Source organism: Diabrotica undecimpunctata, chromosome 8 (genome assembly GCF_040954645.1).
Source record: "Diabrotica undecimpunctata isolate CICGRU chromosome 8, icDiaUnde3, whole genome shotgun sequence".
Classification (NCBI taxonomy): domain Eukaryota; kingdom Metazoa; phylum Arthropoda; class Insecta; order Coleoptera; family Chrysomelidae; genus Diabrotica; species Diabrotica undecimpunctata.
The window spans coordinates 63,540,652-63,565,534 of NC_092810.1; the positions used below are offsets into that span (position 1 = coordinate 63,540,652).

At 32.7% G+C, this 24,883-nt stretch overlaps 1 protein-coding gene across 3 annotated transcripts in view; it reads right to left on the reverse strand.

Annotated features, from left to right (window-relative positions):
- The window catches only part of LOC140447633 (uncharacterized), a 453,196-nt gene that overhangs the window by 37,545 nt on the left and 390,768 nt on the right, over nucleotides 1-24,883 (reverse strand). For all 3 annotated transcript variants that reach the window (XM_072540392.1, XM_072540393.1, XM_072540394.1), the window contains 3 exons: nucleotides 12,824-12,955; nucleotides 4,679-4,849; nucleotides 2,955-3,195 (listed from right to left, as the gene is read on the reverse strand). In XM_072540392.1, coding sequence (XP_072396493.1) covers nucleotides 2,955-3,195; nucleotides 4,679-4,849; nucleotides 12,824-12,955 — 544 coding nt within the window. The remainder of the gene's footprint in view (nucleotides 1-2,954; nucleotides 3,196-4,678; nucleotides 4,850-12,823; nucleotides 12,956-24,883) is intronic.

Sequence of the window (24,883 nt, forward strand, 5' to 3'; positions counted from 1 at the left end):
CTTAAAACTGCGACAGACACAAATAATAAAACCTGGAGATCTAGTTGGCCACCTGAAAATCTTAGAAGAAATTCCATTGGATTCTAAGGACATGCCGACAGATGCTATGCCAGTCAAATTCGACTTTAAAACACCCTTTAAAGTGGTCATAAAAAACCACCAAATGGGTGAAGAAATTGAACCAAAAGTGGAAGAAGGTTCACTCGTATGGTATACGGATGGATCTAAGATAGATGAAAGGGTAGGAGTGGGAGTTACTGGGCCCAATTTCAGGCTATCTAAATCTCTTGGAAACGCCCCAACTATCTTCCAGACAGAAATACATGCTATAGACATAAGTGCCCAAGAATGTCTCAACCGAGACACCCGTAGGGCAAAAGTCTTTATTTTATCAGACAGCCAAGCCGCTTTAAAGGCTCTAAAGTCATTTACATGTGAGTCAAAGTTGGTTTGGGACTGTAAACAATCTCTCAAGAAGCTGGCGGAACGCAACAATGTAACTGTGATGTGGGTGCCAGGTCACAAGGTAATTGCAGGAAATGAGGAAGCTGACAGCCTCGCAAAAGAAGGAGCTAATACCCCATTCCAGGGTCCGGAACCCTTCTGTGGACTATCGAAAAGCCACATCAGAGAGGAACTCCGTACCTGGGAACTCAATCAACTAAGATCATATTGGTCTAACACACCAGGACAAAGGCAAGCAAAAAGGCTCATAAAAGTGTCGCCTACTGCAACAAACCGCCTTCTCGAAATGAGTAAAAAAGATATCAAAATGGTCACTGGCCTTCTCACTGGTCACTGCCCTCTGAGATATCATCTCAAGAAGATGGGCAAATCAGAAACTGTCGTTTCTGTCACAATGAAAAAGAAACGGCAGAACATATACTATGCAACTGCGTAGCACTGTTCTGCAAAAGACTAAAATTCCTAGGAGAGGTCAGTCTGGCGTCCTCTGACATAGGAAACAAGTCACCTAGGAAGCCAATCAACTTCATCAGAAGTATTGGCATTCTAGAGTTTAACTAGATTAAGGTATGCACAAAAGATCTCTATAGGTCGAAGTGCGGTGAGGCCGCATGGCCTTAACGACCTCACATAATCAAATCTAATCTAATCTAGCAATGATGGACTTAATAGAAATTTATGTCCGATAATACCTTAAGCAAAACATAAAAACACAACACTAATTTTTAATTTCCACAGAATATCCTTACCGTAATATACTTCGCGATAAGCCCATAAAAATGATAATTTTAAACTGTTTTAGTATACAAACGATTTGTAATACTACTCAAGTTAATATTTGTTACTCGTTTTTTTTACCTTACTAACTTGTTTAAAAGCTCAAAATATTCAAATTATTTTGACAACTATTTTCGAAGTAGAAATCGAAACGTCAAAAGAAACATATTCAACGGAAAATGTGGTTAATTCACATTAAATATAGTAAATAACATTAAAATGCTACAAGAAAATAGATTCAGAACAATAATAAACAGTATCGATTAGATGCTTCAAGAAGGTTTTGACTGATCCTTGGCTGAAAACAATCCTTGATTGATTCAGATCGAAGAAGAAGAACGGAAGACTATATATCCAACACGCGAACAGTTCTTTGATGATACATAGTTGTATTAAATGTGGGATTTGTAAGGAATGTTGACATGAGGCTTCAGCTTATGAAGGCATCAATTTTTTTTGTTTGCAACTATTAGTGGACTTTTTCTGGTGAATACTCTTAACCTTTTCATTCATCTTTATAAATAATTTTGTTAACAAGTTTTCAGTTTTTATCTTTTTTCAATATTGTGAAACAGATCTTGACTACTACTAGGTACCTACTTTTACCCCCATTTACTTTACATAGATCCGACAGGAGAAGTTTAAAAAAAAGATAATTTAATACAGAGCTAATTTTGTGAACCGTAAAATTAACATAGTCCAACCATTTGATTACAAAAAGCGAACAATTTAATCAGAACTTTGAAAATTTTGCATAGACAATATAGATAACTGTGTAGAAAAGTATTCGGGACTTATTTAAATATCTTATTTTTATTATTTAAAATATGACCTTATATAGTGATACCTAAACTATTTATTAACCCAGAACACTTCAGATTCATTTTAAGGAAACGTAACCGTCTTTTCTGTAGAAATTTTAAGATGGCACTTTAAGCTTAATTTAATATGCGCGGAGGTCCTAAGAACGCAGGAATCACCCTAGTTAACTTTCATGCATACGTATTTCTTCCGTATGGATGGGCACTCTAAAACAACTCGTCGTTGCACAAACATCTCAAAAAAATTAAGATCCGAACGAGCGTCAAGTGTGCATCTAGCATACCCTAAGGTTCCGAGCAGTGCATCAGCCACAGACGCCGCTGTCCATCAGTCTAGTTATCGGTCGTATTCACAAAAAGGTAAGTGAATCTCATATAGAATTGACAATAAGTTAGTAAATCTGCTAATTGTTATTTGAATTACAATCATCTATATTACATCTTCATTTACACATATTGTACTTTTCGTTGTTTTAAATCCAATCTTAAACCAGCGATCTCAATACGTTTTACATAAAACAACAACAAAAAAATAAAAAAAAAGATTTATTCCAAATATTAAAAATCAATCGTTTTAAAAATGCAGATCTAATTCCAAAAGAACAAAAAGATATTGGTAGGATCTGTTACTAAACTTAATGAAAAGTAGATAGGTGCAAACGACAGTAATAAATATTACGTGGAATAGTAATACAGATGCTTAGCATATTAAAAAAGTTTATTATTTCTCTTCTGAAGGAGCAGATGTTACATCGAAACATATTAAGTTCAAACTTTGTGTGGAAATTAAAAGACATGTATGTTCTTAACGAGATGATATCGAAATATTTTTATATTCATTTTATCATGAAGATACAGAATATCATTTCATTTTATCATGAATATACTTACCCACTTGTATTTTCGCCACTGATGTAGATTGCTGATCACAAATTGATGTAACGGGAAGATTCAACTTTCTCTCAAATTCACCTTGTCTGAAGAATTCATCGCAAACCTTTGAGCTCCACTTCTTAGATATGTCCCATGGACGAGTGGGATTTGAAATATCTGCACACTTAAGAGCGATTTGCATAATAAACTGTCTATGATGGGCCTCTCGCAAATCCAAAGTGTCTTCGTCTAAATGTTTCTAAAAATTTAAAATAGAGCGTTAGTAAAAGGAAGGTTCACTGGCCGGTATAAATTGATACTTCTTTATTTCAATCATAATTATAAAAAAAACTGTTTATTCGAGGTACGAAATACTTGTCAATCACGTCATTCCGAGTTACTACAATAAAAGAAATTATGTGAATTTTTTTATTGATATGAATTAACTGAAAAAATATATTTCCATGAGACAGACGAATTTTACACAAACTTAATAATTATCATTATTGGGTTTAAATTTCTTTTTAACTTTAATTAAAACTCCGCCAATGATCTTGAAGTTGGAAGAGGGCAGTGAATTACGTAGCTCTTCCATCATATCCGACGCCATTGCCTGTCCCAAGCCAGGATAAAGGGCGAGGGCTCATATAACCGACAATAAGCCTCGGAAACAAGATGACCCTTTCGTCTAAGAGACGAAAATGTCAAGAAAACGGTACCTGAATAAAATCAAAAAGATAACCGTGACGATAGCGACACGAAGAAACACCTTGGTAACAGACACATCATATGGCATTATGCATTCGTTATCTTCAAAAGAGTTGTGTCAATTTTACACTGTCAGAAATAATGGTTAAAACTATGATTACAACCAATTTATACAATAAAGGATTTGATGCTGAATTGTAAGAAGTTGAGTTCACATTAACTAAATACGGAATATTTTTTACTTTTTTACTTTGTAAACTAGATTGCCCTGGAAACCATCAGGGTTTTTTATCCGTATTGATCCTTTCCTAAGTTAACATGCTCCTTTTCTAACTTGGCAGCACCAAATAGTCTGAACAAATAGTCAGAAATGCCTATTTGCGGTTGCCTTCCATCGACATAACTATTTTGTTTTTTGTTTTTCTGTTTTGTGAGAATTTGTTTCTATTTGTTTGAAACGTTTTAACATTAGCATTCTTTTCCTCAGGTAGCACTAGCTTCATCCGTGGTTACTGTTAGTTGTTGCCCTGGAAACCATCAAGGTCTTCTATCTCTATTGCCAATTGCAAATTGGTCGTATGGATCCTGTATTGATCCTTTCCTAATTGAACACGCTCCTTTTCTAACTTGGCTGCACCGTACTGATGACGACCAAATAGTCAGAAATACGTATTGACCGTTGTATATATATATATATATATATATATATATATATATATATATATATATATAAATATATATATATATATATATATATATATATATATATATATATATATAGAAGGGTTATGTATTTACATATATACCCAGTTCTTAATAAAACCAATATCTTATTGGAACTTATCTGGACACAAACTGAGTCAATTCAAAATCTAATATAAATTTCAAAAAGTAAATAAAAATTCGTAAAAATGATTTAAAAAAAAATTAAATTCCATAAGAAAACAATAACAAAACAGTTAAATATGAAGGTATTTTGTCCAATAGTGTTTTAGTATAAGTTAAACAAACATACGATTTGATTAAGTACTTACTTTAAATTGCGTGAGGAATTCGTTTTGTCTATTGATATCCGTTGCTAATATTAGATCTCGAATTTGTTGTTCCAATTCTGATCTATAAGGGGTCAATTGTTCAGCAACTCCACTTTCTAAGAGACAACCAACTGCTGATCTCCAGTGATGATTTTCAAGAACTGATTTATTCTAAAATATAATTGAATTATTAAATAAAAAGATGTCGTTGTTATAATTATGATAAGACTGATATATTTTGTAGATATTTTTAAATACTGAAAGGCATAAGACTTTTACTATTAGGGATTTAAGTTATTAAAATTACTAGCAGGTCACCTGTAATCTTAGTTTTTTATCGAATATATTGATAAGGTAAGACTTAAAGTGGCTGTGCAGATTGAGACCAGAAAAGGAATGGCGTGGACATCAACAGAATAAGACAGACAAGAGACCAAGAGATATCGCTGGAACTAGGAGGAAGAAGAGAAATGGCCGAGAAAGTAAAGAAAATGCTTTTGAGGAAAGAATGCGTGTCTAGAGTGATGGCAAAAGTGGACACAAAAGAGAATTTTAGTGCAGGAAATCCCACCCGACCCTACGGCAGAAGTGATTAAGAAAGCAGTAGAGGAAGCTGCAGGCAAGGAGCAAGCCTGTGACGTAGTCAATGTCTGGACAGAAGGACGAGGCGACGCGAAAGGTATGGAGAGCGCTATAATAAATGTCGACGAAGACGCTGTTGAAAAAGTAAACGGAAAAGACAAGGGATGAAATTTCAATGTGCAGGGGTACAACTAACATTAAAGAAATGCGTCAAATATCTGGGAGTGACACTACACCAATATGGCAAATGGAGGGAGCATATACGGGTGGTAGCCCAGTGCGGCTACTATAGGCAGCCGGGTATAGGCAGCGAAGAGTGCGGCTGCGATGAGGAGGGTGATGCCTGACATTGGAGGACCCAAATCAGAAAGGCGGAGGTGTTGTGCAGTCAATCATCCTTTACGCGGCACCAGTCTGGAGTGAGTAGATAGAGATACCGACCTACAAAGGGCTCATCATACGAGTAGACAGAACAAGTCTTCATAGATTCAGAAAGACAGATACAGATAAATGCCTATACTGTGAATACTCTAACACTGTTACTCACACAATGCTGGAGTTTATTAGATGGACAATGGAGAGGAACAGAATGTATAGAGAAATAGATATAAACCCTGTTACTGTGAGAGAGATGATCGTGAAGTAAGGAGGGATGGAATATTGTACATAATTACATTCGAACGGTAATTAAAAAAAAGGAGAAGAACAGAAACACCAGCCAGACCAAAGACAGAGATAAGATATAGATAATATAAGGTAGTGCTCCGAAAGTGTCGTTAGCCTGGTACGGTTTTTAATAATTTCAACCCTCAGAGAGAGAAAAAAAAAAGATTTAGACCAGTAGAGTAAAGTGCCATAATATCGGATAGTTGCCTATTATCGGATAGTTCTGTTTTAAAGAAACCTGTAATCTGATTAACAAGAAAGCTATGTCCAGTTTAGCATGAACCTAACCCAGGTCACCAAATAATATTTTAGCCTCTCTAGTAAAACATAGAGGGCACTAGAGTAGAATTTTTGCATTACGAGTTTTTACACGTGCTAGTCGTAAACGCAATTTTTACACATTCAGGTAAGTTTTTTTAAATTTGAATATGTAGTTTAAGTTAGTCTATAATATGTCTACTTTAATTAAGTGCATGTGGACAGTGGATTACTAAGGTTTTTTTAATCCATAAACATAACCTTCACAACAGGTGATAATTTGCCTAATATCAGATGGTCGCACTGTCTTTATATCTGATATCCGAAATTAGGACAAAATATTTCTTAATTGTTTTTATATAGAATATCTACTATCATTTCTACGTAGTTAAAGTCGTGTTAACAATTACAATTTAATGTTTTCGTCTATAATCTATAATGTAGATGAGACAGGTATAATGTCTATACAATCAAAGCATACCAAAATAATCACCTTAAAAGGTAAAAAGCAGGTAGGGGCCGTTACTTCTGCAGAAAGAGGATCACTAGCGACTGTGGTTCCCTGTATGAATGCAGCTTTTGCTTTTGTGCCCCCTATGGTCATATTTCTCCGAAAAAATATGAAGGAAGAATTGCTCAACGGCGCTCCACCAGAGACAATAGCTGCCTGCCATGTGTCTGGCTGGATTTAGAGTCACATTTTCACCAATTGGTTACAACATTTTATTAGCCTCGTTAAACCAAATGAAGCTGATCCAGTTGTTTTAATATTGGATGGTCACTACTCCCACACGCGGAACATTGACTAAATAAATTTGGCGCGCCAAAACCATATGGTTATTCTCAGTGTGCCGACGCATTCTACTCACAAAATGCAGCCGCTGGACCTTGCTTTCATGGGGCCTCTCAAAACCTACTTCTAGCAGGAAATTGAAAATTGGCTAAGGAACAACCCTGGAAGAGTAGTCACCTGCTATCACGTTTGAGAATTGCTTGGAAGAGCTTATGTAAGATGTGCTACAGCTCAAATCGCTGTAAATGGTTTTTGAAAGAGCGGTATCTGCCAATTTAATAAACACATTTTTCGAGCACACGACTTTGCCATTCACCATCAAGCGGAAGGTGACTGAGTTACTGTTCCAAATCTACCACAGGCTGAACAAGCAAATCAAGTAACTTCTCCGAAGCATATAACTCCTCCAAGAAGTATTGATGCGACCAAATGTGTTAAAGATTTATCATGTAAGAACATTTCTAATAATAGAGATTCAACAGTGTGGCCACAAGATATTAGCCCTTTACCCACCAGTTCATTTTCCAAGTCTAGTAATAAAGAAAGTTCAGAAAAGAATCTGCTGCCTTGATTACGGGTACACCATACAAAGATGCCTTAGAAAGTGAATAATGAAATAAAAGTATTTCAAAGGGAATTCCGAAATTAAAAATAGACAAATGTGAGCCTTTTAAGAAAACAAATAAAAATAAAGGAAAATCTATTGCTAAGAAGACAATGACAACCAAGGTTAAAAAGAAAAGTGCTAAGAAAGAGGAAGAAGATGAAGAATTCATTTTAGATGATGATTCTGACATGGAGTGTGACATTGGGGAAGAGGAAGCAGAATGTATGTTTTGTACTGGACTCTTCTCTGAAGATACCTCGGGCGAACAATGGATTCAGTGCTGAAAGTGTTTTAAGTGGGCTCACACCGACTGCACCAATATAGACAAAAAAGACACATATATTTGTGATTTCTGCAACGATGGCTAATTTTATCCCGTTATCCTAATATCCGGTATTAGGAACATTTTTTTTGTCAGTCTAAATTTACCGTTTTTTATAAAAATTTAAATTTTATTTTTTACTTCGTGGAAATGATTTATTTTCGTTCAATAAATGATTCTCTATAGTCTATTACTTGTTTTGCTCTAAAATATTCATAAATTAATTGACGTATTAAAACTAATATTAGGGTTCAAAAAAAAGTATCCGATATTAGGGCACTTTACTCTGAAGGAAAAAACCTGAAAAAATCTTATACATGTTTTGTAGGTTCTAAAAGGTATATAAGGGATAGCTGATGACAAATCCTTAAAGATGTATAGTTGATTTTGCTTTGTTTTTTTAACAATCATTAAAAGTGAAACAAATAATTTTTTGCCTGTAAAACATTTCTTATACGTTTTATACGTTACATAACACTCTTATTTTTGCAGTAATTATTAACTTTGTTTTTTGCATAATAACTTGTAATGTAACTACTTGAAATTATAGTAATTAATTAGTTATTAAAGTGAGTTAAATCTCTGCTAGATCGACCAAATAGTTTAAATGTTATTCAATTTGTTTATCCTGGGTAAAAAATTAAAATATTTTTTTTCTTAAAATCATATTGCCATTGTATGTTAACATTAAAAGCTGAAAATTGAAAAGATTATAAACTAAGACCTAATTTATACAAATGGCATATACCGAGAAGGAAAAAAGGTATAACCCGTTAAAGTGATGCTACGCGTAAAATTACGGCTGTCTGAGCTCCGTTTTTTATAAATGGAACTTCAAATTGGAGCGCTCTGAAAAAATTTGCATATCTCGGTTTCTATAGCACACAAAAGCCTTATTTTTTTTAGATTACAGTAGCTTGATAAAATAATAAGAACTGTGCTATTTTCACGGAAATCTTAGAAAAATCAATTAGTTAAATTTTTCCATAAAAAATTGAATTTTACTATTATTTCATGAAAAATATTTAAATTTTATTAATTAATGTATATTATTTATATATAATAATAATTATTCATTCTTGTAAGTACAAAAAATTCATTTTAGAACACATTTGGAGTATTAGTTTGTAATTAATATTATGTGTTTATATAAATCCTATACATTAGTTATTAAAATTTAAATATTTCCTACGAAATAATAGTAAAATTTAATAAATTTCTTATGGAAAAAATTAATGAATTAATTTTTCCGAGATTTTCGGATTTTTCCGGCAGGTGAAAGTCTAATAGTTCTTATTATTTTCTCGACTTACGCCGTTTAAAAAAAATAATATTTTGCGTGCCATTGAAGGCGAGATATTGCAAATTTTTCCAGCGCGCTTCAATTTGAAGTTCCATTCTACAAAAAAACGAAGCTCGGAAAGTTCTCCTTCACTTTAACGTAGCGGTATTTTAGGATTACGATCACTTTAACGGGTAATAATTTTTTACACCTATCTTCATTTGCATAGGTTTGCATTTTTTAGCTTTATAGTTTACTGAATTTGTGTGATATGCCAAATAAGTGTGTTTTCTCTGTCTTTTCCATGTCGTCCTTAGTAAACATCCATGTGCAAACAAGTACTGAAAATGTGTGAATACTGATTGAAGACCCATGTTTTTATATTCTAGGGTATTCTTTACTATTTACTTTACAGATATTCTTAGTGAAACTAATACTATTTTATTCTACCGTTTTTAAATAAAACGAGCGATTCTATTTATTTTACAGCAAGATTATATCTTATCAACTAACTTAGCTAATCTCAGCGCTACTTATACATGTATACAAGTTATTATGTACTAGAATATTCTCGAATAGTCCACCTCTATTCACTTGCATTAACGCTTCGATTCTGACTCTTCGGTCTTACTCTTCGACCTAACCTGAAATTTTTTGTGCTCTAGTTCAGTCGTATACTTGATGTAGGGTTCTCATAGATGTTTTTGATTAGTGGCATATACCTGTAATCTATTCGGATTTTCTTTAGTGCTTCCACTACTGTTTCAAACCCTACAGAATCAAAAGCCTTCTCGTAATTCACAAATGCACGGACCAGTGGTAAGTTGTACTCGATGCATTTTTCAATTAATATCATTATGGAAAATGGTCGTTTGTGCCATATCCTGCCTTGGAGCCTGCCAGTTCTTGGGGCTGACAGAAATTAAGTTTAGGTGTTATCCCTTCGTTAAGATTTTTATAAAGAGTTTGTACAATGTACATAATGTGTCAAGAGGCTGACGGGTCTTTGATTTTCTAATTTAGTAATATCACCTTTTTTGTGTAACAAGACTATCACTGCATTGTTCCAGTCTTTTGGAATGGTACCCTCTGTAAGCATTTATTAAACAGTTCGGTTACTGATTTTAGTAGGATTTCTCCTCCTGCTTTTATTGCCTCAATAACAAGTCCATCATCACCAGGTGATCGATGGTTATTTTTTTCCTGCTACTCTTACTTTTGACACTTAATGGGTGAAAGTATTCCAGATTCCTGATTTATGAGAGTACTTATTATTGCCGGGAAATTGTCTTGTAGTCTTTGGCTGGTATAAAGATCTTTATAAAACTCTCTAGTTATTTTCAGAATGGCCTGATTATCTGTTGTTGCCTTTTCGTCTTTGTCTCCCCGCTTGTATATTTATTTTTTACTTTGTGTGGGTTCTCTTTTCATACCTTCTTAGAACTTTTCTAATTTCTGCTAAAATTCTTTTATTTAGTTTTGTATATTCTTCTTTGTTTCCTTTTTCTTTCTCGCTTAGGTTTCGTTGTATTTAAGTTAGAGCTTTTGTGTCTTTGCTAATCTTTTCTCTTTTGTTATCATTTTTTTGCAAAATTTGAGTTGTGCGTTTTTAACCGAGTCGATTATTAATTTAAATCGAATGATCGTCTATACTTAGAGGTTCGAGATTATTACTTTATAAAGTTTCGGCTATATTTTTATGTATGCTTCTGGCTGCTTTGGTGGATTCCAAACTATGCGTTTGCCACTGCTTATCATCTTTGCTATATCTTTTTGCAGGTTTATCGTTACTCTGTTTGTTACTGGTCTGTGATTGCTTCTTACTGACAGTTTATTAAGTACAGCTACATCTTGAACAATTTGTTTTTTGTCTGTTATTATATAATCATATTCACTTTTAGTTCTTATGTCTGGACTAACCCTCGTCCAGTTTCTATTCTGTTTCTTCTTAAAAAAAAGTGTTAATTGTATATAGTTTGTGCTACAACAGAAAGTTTTTTGTCAGCATTTCGCCTCTTTCGTTTCTTACTCCGATTACCACTTCTTGTTCCTCCTTTTTCCTTCCGAGTTTGTCGGTAAAATCTTCTATTATCAGATTTTAATGGGCCGGTTCCTGCTTTTTTGCACTATCGATTTCCTTATAAAGGCTTCAGCAAGTTCACCTTTGTAATCGCTGGTGAGAGCGGATACGTGGATAATTTTTCAGATTGTATCTGGTATTCAGTCTTAGATTTATAAACATAACTCTTGCGGAAATACAATTAATGCTCTGTATGTTTTTCTGTAATTTTTTGTATATTTTGTGTACCTATTCCTCCAGTTGTCGATTCTGTTTCAACTTTATAGTGGAATATGTTACCTGATTTTAGTTTGACCTGATCTTCACCTTTTCTTTTTCTAATTAGCTAATTCCTATAATATCCCATTTGACATGTTTGAGTTATTTCTCCATTTCTGTCATTTTCTCATCTTTGGATAACGTTCTTACATTACATGTAATTGTGCAGAGTTTGTCGTTGTTGGTAGAATCTTATAACCCGAGCATTTTTCGAAACCTCTGCCCTCTGTCCATGAATTCTACCGTTGCCTTGGTTGGGAACAAGCAAGCTGCCGGGCATTGACGGCCTTTTTTTGAATGTCTGTTCATGCTGAGGGGGTTTGGGCATTTAAACATGCAGGTTGGCCTTTCCATGCAGGTTGGTGAGTTGGTTTGAGAAATTGGTAGGATATGGTAGGTATTGGGTAAAAATGGGGTTAGGACATGATTTCTCTTCAGTACAGGAATTGAGAGAGAATCAAGGCGTGCGTACGGCAGGGTCGCATCCCTGAAGTAAGTCTGTCCTCCACTGGGATTGTGAAAGAGTACTTACGTGAAATCGGTTAATGCAATGTAAGTTGGTTGTAAAATCAAATTGAATATTTATTTAGTAAACCCTATTAATTTTTCATAAACCATTAAGGATTCTACAAGTCCATGTTAAAATATGCGATAGCTCTTAGAGAAAAAATCCCAGAATATTAAAACTTAATACATATATTCCTCTGGGCACAAGGAATAACCCTATTTATTTTAGGATTTAGGCTCAATAGACCTTTTTTCTTATATTCTTATAACTTTTTATATCCTATATCATAGATGTTGGTTTATATTTGGCTTTGGCCTAAAACTTGTTTATTTTTATTCCTTATTCTGTCTCCTGTGGTTTCTTAGTTATTTTCCTCAAATGTTTCGTTTCCGATACTTTTATTTTGGATCTGTGTTTTTTTCGACATGTTCAATTTTTTGTTGCAGATTTGGTAGTTAATTACTTCTATTTATACGTTAGTTTGTCTTTAGATTTATTTGTTGCGGTGAATAGTAGTGTTTGAATATTTATTTATTTTTATTTTTGTGAGGTTTTCCTCTTCATGTAATATTTTTGATGTTGTCTTTTACGTCAGCAACATATTTTTTTATTGTTTCCCCTATTGACTACAATAGAATTTATTTGGTGTTATATACAATTCTTTTGGTTTTATAATATATATAAATATACCTTTATTGTGTACTACTTTTGGTCTCCATTTGAACAATCGAGCAAAACAGAGAAATTAAAAATATGAATTTTTATTTATAATTATTGTGAATTACTTACTTGATACAATATCGCTAAGTGATTTGAAGTGGAAATTAAGAAATGTTGGTTGACTCCAGGATGGTCTAAATCATGAGCAACAGCACCTATTAATGATGCCATAATTTCTAAAGGTGTTATATGTCGCCTTATCTAAAATAAAAGAAAATGGGTTAGCCGTATACGAAAAATTTGCAAAAATTTCACATAATATATTACAAAATGAAATTATAAATACCAAAAGTAACGATTGAAGTAGGCTTGTGTACTATATTCTTGTATTTATTGTGGTAGTATAGAGACGAAAACAAATTGAGTCCAGAGAAATAAGATTGTTCTCCTGACACTGATCGCACCAGACAAACGACAGTTGTTTTGGGTATTATAGACCTCTATAACAAGAACCTATGTGTTTCCTGCAGTCGATTTTTTAGACTTAATTAGTTATTAACAAATTAAGGCCAACAAAAACGGTCAATGTTCGTCTGGCAGCAAAAAGTGAAGCATTTAAATCAAATTTGAGAGCAAGAAACTCAAAGTCATACGTATAAAAACCTTCAAAATGTCGTTTTTTTAAATGTTTCTATCTTGCTACTTGTTGCTTAGAAAGTTGCAGAAAGTCTGAAATTCCGCTTATTCAAAAATTTTAACAATTTTTTTTTAAATTAACGTAGAATCGTCATATTACATTGAGTATTTTGCAGTGCTTAAAATGTGGTTTCGGTACAAAATTTCAAAGCCATCGGTCAAACAGTTAAAAGTTATTTTATTTGTTTATCCCAAATTGACTTTTTTTTTGTAACAAATTCAGTCAGAAAATACTAAAGTATGACTCGTTTCAGCATCTCTGCTTTATCAAACACTCGGGCTGATACAAATTCAAACTCGGAATGTCCAACGAATGTCTCCTAAAACTTAACCACTGGAGTGGTTAGCGTACAGAGGTGCGACCTACTTTGGTGACCATGCACGAAATCGATTTAATAATATCGTTTTCTGTCCTCTGGGCTATACGAAAGGTGTAAAAGATTAAATCTTTAAGCAAAAGCTGCTATCGCTTTGTTGATTTGAATGGTCGAATATATGGCATATGAGGACGAATTCGTTAAACTTTCCGTGCTCGAATCGGTATCAATAGCTGCTTCAGCTTTATCAAAAATTTTAAAAACTTTTTTTTTTAAACAAATTTTTAAACTGTTTGTCCTTGTGTCGTGTAGTGTTAATGTACAATTTTATGTGTACAAATTTGACGAAGTAAGTCTAAAACGTTATATTACATAAAAAACTTTTATCAACCATCAACTTCGAGTTTTTTATGGAAGTTAATTAATTTTTTTCAGTGAAAAAAACTTTTCTTGGCTTATTTCAGATGCCTCTTAAGATGCTCTAGCAGCGAAAGTACTTGGGCAAGATTTGATTAATAAACTGTGCTCGATATCTGCCTTTCATTTGATTAAAGTTCATTTATTCGGGTATTCATCCTTATATCACTATATATATATATATATATAAATATATATATATATATATATATATATATAAATATATATATCTATATATATATATATATATATATATATATAAATATATATATATATATATATATATATATGTATATTGTCTATATATATATATATGTATATATATATATATATATATATATATATATATATATATAAACTAAGGTACACTCGAAGAGTGGTGGGTTTTTCCGTCAAAGTGGAGAAATAAAAGACAAAGAAGGTGGCTACTTCATCTATTTATTGAAGACGTTTCGCTTTCTGCTCAGAAAGCATCATCAGTTCATCTAAAAAGAACAATATGAAACCAAACATCCATAGAGAAGTTAAAAAATGTCTGTTACCCTACAAAGACATGTAGAAGTCAATGATGTTATAAATATGAAAAAGCTTACGAAACTGATCATTTAGTTAAAGTTGTAAAAACAATTAATTAAAACTAGGTATAGTTTACAAATTAACAAAATTAGCACAGCAAAAGAACATGTGATAATCATACATGTTATATAAAAAAGTTATTATAAAATCTTAAGTAAAAAACATTAAGGTTTATTTTATTGTGTAAAGAACTAGAAAGATCATGAGAATGCACTTCAAACAATTTATTTATAATCAATTAGATTTTAATTTTGACTTTAGGTAACATTATTAAATTATTTAAGATTAATATAGTATAAAGATAAAAATGAAGTTACCAGTCTTAAGCTTACTGAATCTAGCAGGTAAATGAATTTACAGGTTAAACACCTACGCAAACAACGTAAAAAGATATGGCCTTTAGATCAAAATGACAAAACAGCAAGGCAACATACCAACCTCTAATAGAATAGAGCGGTACATTCATAGAATGTGATAAATTTGGTTGACAGTCGTTAAAAAGCCAAAAAATGAAAGGAAAAGGTGGTTAAGATCACCATTTTCCCCCCAGTGATCTTTCTAGTTCTTTACACAATAAAATAAACCTTAATGTTTTTTACTTAAGTTTTTATAATAACTTTTTTATATACATGTATGATTATCACATGTTCTTTTGCTGTGCTAATTTTGTTAATTTGTAAACTAGACCTAGTTTCAATTAATTGTTTTTTACAACTTTAACTCTAAATAACCAGTTTCGTAAGCTTTTTCATATTTTTAACATCATTGACTGCTACATGTCTTTGTAAGGTAACACACATTTTTTAACTTCTCTATGGATGTTTGGTTTCATATTGTTCTTTTTAGATGAACTGATGATGCTTTCTGAGCAGAAAGCGAAACGTCTTCAATAAAAAGATGAAGTAGCCACCTTCTTTGTCTTTTATTTCTCCACTTTGACCGAAAAACCCACCACTCTTCGAGTGTACCTTAGTTTATTTTGGATTGACGGTCGTACTCCTTTTCTCTCTCTTTCTCTCTCTCTGTCTCTCTCTATATATATATATATATATATTTATATATATATATATATATATATATATATATATATATATATGTATATATATATATATATGTATAATACACTTCATTTATTGCAAATAAGTGTTACCATGGCTTAATTAGACACCTAAGATCAGATAACGTCACAAGAAAGACAAAATGCCAAATATATAAAACCCTAATAAGACCGGTACTCACATATGGCTCAGAAACCTGGACACTCACTAAAAGAGAGGAAACGTTGTTAGCCACCTTCGAAAGAAAAATCTTGCGACACATATATAAGGGCACAAAAGAAAACGGAATATGGCGAAGACGATACAACTCTGAACTATACAAAATATACCAGGATCCGGATATTATAACATTCATTAAAATAGGACGGCTGCGTTGGATAGGACATGTAGAAAGAATGGAAGAAGGCGAAATACCAAACAAAATATTCAAACAGATGCCAGTAAGAAAAAGAACAAGAGGAAGACCGAAACTGAGATACTTAGAACAAATAGAAAATGATATAACAACCTTAAAAATAAAAAACTGGAGAAAAAAAGTACGAAACAGATCAGAATGGAGAAGAATCCTGGAACAGGCCAAGACCCAAAAAGGGTTGTCGAGCCAGTGATGATGATGATGATGAATACACTTCTCCAAGAAATTAACGCACCACTTCAATAAATCAATTTTATTTGTAAACAGGCAAAGAATAAAAAATAAAACTTCACCAGATTTATTTTGCATGTTATTAGTAATTATAACAATTTGTCTAATCATCGGAAAATGTTGAAGTACAGGAGAAAAAAAATTAAACGGAAAATTCTAAAAATATAATGAAAAGAAAAGTAAACTAAAATATGAAAAAAGTCTTAATAACGAGTGTTTCCACCTCTACTACGTATAACAGCCTCACATCGTTGGCCCATACTTAAAATTAACTGCCGTATTTCATTTTGGTCTAGTTCTCTCCAAATCTAGATTAGCCTCTCTCCCACTTGCTGTAAGTTGTTTGGTTGGATCGGTGTCGCTCTTAATCGCCTACCAAGGATATCCCAGAGATTTTTAATCGGATTTATATCCGGACTATGTGCTGGTCATTCCATAGTGTTAATTTCTACCTCTTCTAGATAATTTCTGACGATCTGTGCAGCGTGAGGTCTGGCATTATCTTGCATTAGTAAGAAATTTTCACCGATATAAGGAGCGAATGGTACTACATGTTGCTCCAGAATCTCCAATATGTACCTTTCAGCTGTAACAGTTCCATTTTGTATGACCACTAGGTCCGTACTTGCGGTCAAAGAAATACCACCCCACACCATAACGGATCCTCCACCAAAAAATGGGGTGTGTGAGAAGTTACTGAGCATATCGTTCGTTAGGTCGTCGCAACACACGAACACGTCTGTCGTTATTGTACAAACAAAATCGGGATTCATTAGTAAATAGTACTCGTTCCCAGTCAGCCTCTAACCAATTAACGTGTTCTCTGGCAAAATGTAGTCTCCCCCTTCGAAGCTCTGCAGTTAATAGAGGACCTCGGGAGGCAATCCTAGGTTTTAAGTTGTATTCCCTAAGTCGCTGGCGAACAGTTTCAGTACTAATTTGTATAGCATGCACGTCTCGAAGCTAAATTGTAGACTTCGATGTGTTACAAAACGTTGTCGAAAAATTCTTAAAAATCGATCTTGAATAGGGGTAGTTACCCGGTTTCGTCCTTGCCCTGGTCTGCGAGTATGATCAACTATTTCGAGAAATCTTTCTTACACCCGTGATACGGATGTGTGGGACACATTAAACCGACGACCAATTCTTCGGTAACTCCAACCTTATTTAGACCGTATCACTGCTTGGAGACATCCATCTCGGGTTAAATTACGTGATTAACGCTCCATAATAAACACAATTAACAATAATCAACAATTAAACAGTAGTCGAATAAAATTTGTGAACACTTGGAAATTAGTATATTTATAGAATTAGTACATTTTTTGCTTCTTTTTGTTTTGCTGCAAAAAAGCTATAAAGCGATAAAACACAGTCAATAAATATAGAGTGTACGAATAGCATATACAAGGGGCTTGTAAAATAAAACACTACAATGGAAATTTTTATTAACGCTAATAAAATATTTTAATATTGCAAAGTGGTGCGTTAATTTCTTGAAGAAGTGTATATACATGAAGACCTCTCATAAAGAAAATATCGTCCCCTCCATCCTCAAATCAAAATCCCACTGTCGGAGTTTTCGCGCCAACTCCCGTGCCAATCCTCGTGCCAATCCTCACGCCAACCTCTACGCAGGCCACGTCACCATCGACGGTATAAATGAACCGTCCGCTGACCCCAGTGGCAGTAGTGAAGTGAATATTGATTAGTGTAGTAGTGTCTGGGGGCTCGGGGGATTGCGACCTCGGAAGCCCTTTAACTACTAACCGCTGAAATCTTTCGGAGTATTATATACATACGAGTATATATTAATTTAATTATACAAACAATAATAACGTAGTAGTTTTAACATTTGATTGTAAAAGTTTAAACATTATTCAAGTCTTTTTTTTTGAAGGCGGTACATCATCCATTAAAATACAACTACATTAAAATTATCCTCATTTTCCAAGCATTCGTTTTGGGTCGGTTCATCTAAACTTATTTCTAAACTAGCTAATACGAGTCCTAACAACTAAATGTTCGGACAAACGAAAATGTATTAAAAACGTTCATCTTCACAACTTGGCTTATTAAATCAAAGAACGAGATCAATAATACATTAAACTTTATCATTAATAACACAATATTAAAATGGTTCGGTCTCTATAAACTTTGAATTGCAGCATTGGAGACAAAATAAACGAAAATGTTGCATAACATCGTGACAACTAAATGTTCGGACAATTCAAGAAATTACTACTTTAATATCGAGTTACATCGCCACGCGCCTTTACAACCGCGGCAATTCTTTCTGGCATTGTTCATACTAAGGATTTACACAAGTCAGGATCGAAACCATCCCATAATTTACTCTTCAAATCGGCGACGCTTCTCTGGGAATCATTACGCAATTTCTGTTTCATCTTATACCACAATGTCTTAATTCCATTAAGGTTTGAACTGTTCGAAAGTCATAAGAGGCTTTTTTGAGGCGATTCAAAGATTATAGAGACCGAGCCATTTTAATATTTTGTTATTAATGATAGAGTTTAATATATTTTTGATCTCGTTCTTTGGTTTATGAAGATCGTGAAGATAAAAAATATATTTTCAATAAATTTTCGTTTGTCCGAACCTTTAGTTGTTAGGACATCTCAATTTTCGCACATCTCCGTAGTATATTTAGCACATAAATGGCTGCAATGATGTCCAAGCTTTTTACACTCACAGATTAATCTCTTGCAGGTAATTTGTTTTTTTTTAAACTCTGATACAACAAGGTCTGTTGATCGCATCCCTACTAACTGTCCTTTGCTGAATTTCCAAACCCAACCAATCGCGTTTAACTCTTGTTTTCTGCAAATGATTTTGTAACTTCAGTTTTCATTCATCTAACATGTTTTACAATAAAAATTACCTCAAATATTACCAACAAAGATAAAAATTGAAAAAAAAATGGTTTAAACAAATTAGGTGTTTTTAGTTTATTTGACCTTCTCACGGTCATTTAGGTTACGTGGTTGATAAACCCGGCCCATTAGAAAGAGATGCCGAGACTGCTTTGCGTCAGTTTTCTCTGTCGCACTGGGGAACATGTCTGTATTGTATCTATCTATTTGTATGGATATCTCAAAAACCAGAGCTAATTCGACAATTTGGAGCTCAGATTAAGATTCAGCGCACCAAAAACCTTCGAAAAAATATACTCGCTTTTCTAGGTCTCAGAAATTAATGTCTATTAAAATAGATTTAATATGTCTAAAAAAATACAAATAATTTATTAGTGCAACTGTTTCAGTTACGTATCACATTTCAAATTTACTGAAACTAATAAAATTAATTATTTTTCATACCATAGAATAGCGAAGTAGTATATTATTACTGAGCTTTATTATCCATGAACAAAGCATTTCTCATCATTAAACATATTTTATTATTGTTTGATCTTTATATGTTTGTTAACTATTGTTTTTAATAAATGTTTTTTAAATGGCAATGGTAAACTGTTTTTGTAAAATTTTTTGAAATGTTTTTTTATTGTTCCTGTTTTTACAAATTATTTTTTTTTTTCGCGTAGATTTAAAATTATATGACCATTTATCAAAATGAATTATTTTTTCAATCGACATTTTTTGTGTCTATTTAAAAATATGTTCAAACATAGAAAAAAAGAGTGATAAGAATGACAATAATATTGTTGGCGTCGTAATAGGAGACTCGGTATATGCTTAAACGTTAATTGATGATTGCGATGTTTTATAAAGAACTGTTCTATAATCTAACATTCGTCAAAAGAAACACTGCCAAAATTAAGATGGCTACGACATGAAATTTGTTTGTAGTCGTAGTATCTTGTATAAACGCACACATTCTGGTAATGAAGGAATATATTTATCAAACAATAATCAAGAGCAAGGAAAAATTGCAAGATAAATTTATTGTTTTAATAATATATGCAGATGCTGACTGATACGAACATGAGTCGTCGATTCTTCGAATTTGAACGCCCGTTTATTATTGTGGAGAAACTACTTCAGAGTGATCGAGCTATATATTTTTCACCTAAAAAGACCGCTTTGCAATTAAATGATGAATAACATTTTACTGCTCTGTTGTTTCAATCAGCACTGCTCAACAAGTTATCGTTTATTGGCTTTAATATTTTATTGTAATAGTACGAGTATGGAATATTTATTCAAACAGTGAATGTATTACTTGCTAATTTTTTTTAAATTTCTTCTGACGTATCGTATAATGTATCTCTTCTGTTTATCGGTAAACATTAATTGATGGTTGTGGGTTGTATTGGTGATATATAATAATTTAACAAAATACATAATCAGCAAAAATCTTATTTAAAATATGCGACCGGTTTTTGCAATCACAATCAATACAGTGTTTATGCTTCCTTAGCATTGGCTGTTAAATAATTTGTGTTCGATTGTTTCGTCTGTTGTACAACCCTCGTCCATTTTAGCGTGTAGTAGTTGTATATAAGTACCTATTTTTTTATAGTAGTGTAGTGAAGCGGTACTTTAAATAAAATGAGTAATTTGGAAGAAAACAAAATACAGTCGAAACGTAGAGTGTTATCTCCAGAAGAATGGCGTTTATTTCTAAGTCGAAAGTTATTTCAATTTGGAAAAAAAAAAATAATATGGGTCCATTGACATTTGTTACGGTAGATCAGAAACGCACATGCGGTGCTTGCGGTATCTCAGAGAGGACATTCCGAAGAATTAATAACATGAGTGAGGATGAAATAAATAAAGTAAGCAAGAGAAATCGTAAAATCCAAAAACTTTAGATTTGCACCAGTCAATTAAACTTGCAATTAAAAATATTATATATAATATGTACAAAGACAAAGAACATGTAACAGTTAGTGCTGTGTTACAAAAAATAAAAGGCAAGGAACTGTGTGATATTAGTTTAACAAGTTTGTGGAGAGTGCTGAAACATTTAGGTTTTCGATATAAAAAGACAAATAATAGACAAGTATTGTGTGAACTCGCTAATGTTGTTTCAAAACGGTGGCATTTTTTAAGAAAATACATGAACAATAAAAGGTCTGATAGTCCGAGGCAAGTTGTATTTTTAGATGAAACTTGGATTTTCGCTAAAGGAAATATGTCAAAATCATCCTGGCAAGATGGCACCACAAAATGTTATTCTCCTAGTCGTTCCGGTAATGGTGAACGCTACATTATACTTCATGCTGGAAATGATGAGGGTTTTATTCCTGACGCTAGTTTAATTTTTTCGTCCACAAAGAATACAGAGGATTACCATGGAAATATGGACAAACATTTTTGAAGAATGGTTTGAAGAAAATTTGTTAGAAAAATTGGAGCGACCATCCATAATAGTGTTGGGTAATGCATCCTATCACTCAAGAGTAGAAGAGAGATTTCCTTCAAGCAGCTGGACAAAAGAAGAAATAAAGTGGTTAACAGAAAAGAAAATTTATCACAGTGACATATTTTTAAAAGTCGATTTACTTCAAAGGTGTGGAGAGTACAAAATTCAAAAGAAATTTGTTACTGACCAAATGGCTCTTAAATATGGTCATTAAGTTCTTCGACTTCCGCCCTACCATTGCCACTATAATGCAATTCAATTAGTTTGGGGTATAGCTTAAAATTTTTATGATAAACATGCATCCAAAACAACAGATGAGCTAGCGTTCTTAGTTTATGGAAAGAATCGCTACAACAAATAAAGGCAGAACAATGGCAAAATTGTATTACGAATACGGAAGACATAATGGTTTAGTCTTTTTAAACCGAGCGAGTTACAGACGAGATCAGGCCTCTAATTATTCGGATAAACAATTCAGATAGTGACGACTCTGATAGTGAAATATCAGACAGTGAATAGGACAAATCGTGTGCTAAAAAGAAGTAACAAAAAAGTGTTTCGGGAATTCAATTCGGAATTTGTGGTGTGTTTTAGTTAACATTTTGTTTTGCTAAAAACTCGGAAGTAATTTAGTGCCAATTTGTTTCAAGGTTATACCTATTTATACAAATGTATACACATTTAATACAGTGTCTGCAGAAAGTAAAGTCTTGGATGTATTTTATTCAAATTTAGCCATACCAGCAACTTGGCAAGTATTTTCCAATTTAACTGCATGCAAAACCATTCGTATAATTTTCACTCTACGCAAAATAGAGACTTATAGAGACCTTGATGAACATTTGATGTCGACAAATAATTTCGAGTATTCGAAATATTCCGTCGCATTTCTTTTAACACGCCTTATATATACATATTGCATTCATTTTATTTACCTTTGATACAGTAAAATCCAATATCATTACTGAACATAAAGTACAGGAAATTAAATATTTTTACTTTTCAAGCGATCCGAATGAAATATTAACGCCCCACTGTTTGAGGCTCACTGATCATATCTTAATTACATATCGGCCGTCATAGGGTTTTGGTATGCTGTGTTTGGGTATGGAATGATTGCTCCCAATTTTATTAAAACGGGGAATCAGGTCAAAATCAGGTTGTTGTCATTTAAGAGTTTTGTAAAAAGAACATTATTTCATTTGTTGTAAGAGATTTACGAAACTTTTGTCGTGAACGCTTTTTGTACGCTCCCCTTAAAAAACTTACTTCCGAAGATAAAGAGGAGCTATCGAAAAGTAGTCAAGGAAACTGATGAAGCCCAGCGAGGTACTAAAAAGAACTAAATGATAATGAGTAGCGAAAGAAGAAAATGTTTAAGTACCTTTTGAAGGAAAGTCTCGATCGAAAAGGAGCTTTACAGTAGGCACAAAAGCTTATTCAAAAAACATAAACATAGATGTAAGGTAAATACAAAAGATTTTTTAAGTCGTAGTATGGAAAGAAGCTAAACGACTCATATAAAATATACAGATGGCACATATACAGATTGAACGAATTTAAAACGGAACATACGAAATCAATGTATTTCGGCTCAACTCCGCTCTAGGTGGTTGGCCAACAAAAGGTTGTCAAATAATTATATTATAAAAATCCAATACTTCAGCGGGCTGCTGGATTCGGAACTCATTCAAGAACAAGTCAAAACTCCACCCAAATAGGTTGCCTAGAATCACTGAAAAAACTAGACTAAACAAGCAGTTATTATGCTGTCAAACCACTTATCGCTTCCTTATAGTCCAAGAGATAGAGCCGAAATTTTGAACTGATCAGTAATATGACATTTCTCTATTGGAATATATTCATTGTAACTGGGTTAAGATTTTGCCTTACAGGCGGACGCCCCTCGTGGTACAGGGGGTGGCTATACAGAGATAAAGTTGTCATTTTTTTCGGAAAAATTAACGATCGATAATATGGCTGAAAATTTGCCCAGAGTAAGATCTTGGTATAACTAGACGAAATCCCAAAGGGCGGACGCGAGAGTAGATACATAAGGTGCGGTGGACAGGGGTGAAATTGCAATTTTTTGGGGAAAAATTAACGATAAGTAATATGTCCGCCATTTTCATGGCTCATTATTTAGCCCCTAAAAACTTTAAATCCAAAAGGGCGGACAGCTGGGTTGGTACAGAGAGCCACAAAACGGGGTCAAATGTACCACTTGCCTGCGCATTTTAGGTCTCGGTAACAATTTTCAAACTGATTTTATTATGATATTTTTATACCGATTGATTTGAAAATTTGTATGCTCACTTCTGTTACTATTCAGAGAAGCGTCAAGTAGAGCTTTCCTCAAAATTTTCCAAAAAAATTTCCGTAAATGAAAATTTTCGTAATTTTTTGAGGTAAAATCTAATTTGTAGAATTCTTTCGATTTTCTGTAAGTTATGCCATGATTTTTTTCCAAAAATTTTCAAACGATTTTTCCGATGAGAAAAAAAATTTAGAAAAACTTTTCTAAAACATTTGATAAAACTCTACGTCATCGTCTGAATCTTTTATAGAATATTTTGTAGTATAAAAATCATATTATGATAATGTTTTTTTCCAAACTAAAGTCATATTTACTTTACAAATCACATTTTTTTCTTAAATATAAATATTTTATGGATTAATTTTTAAATGAATAAATGTTTGATATTTGATATTTTATTAAATTAAAGTAATTTTATAACGTTAATTATTAAATATTTTTGGTATAACAAATAGTAATTTAACTTATTTTTTATTACAATAAAAAGGTTTTTAAATTTATATTGCATAAATAATGATTGTTCAGATATAAGAAAAATTTGATTTATTATTACATTAATAATCAAATACAAAATATATTATTTCTATTTATCAATAGATAAAATTCAATTTGTAGAATTCCTTTAACATTTTACAAATAATTATTAATAAAAATCAATTTAATAGTGGAATTATCAATTTTTTAAGTTTTGAAATTTACTTTGTAGATATTTTCAATATTTTTTTTAACTTTCAAATTGATTGAATTTTTTTCATTAGTTAATTATAATTTTACATATTCTGTTTGGACATTAATTTTGCATCATTATTATTTTAA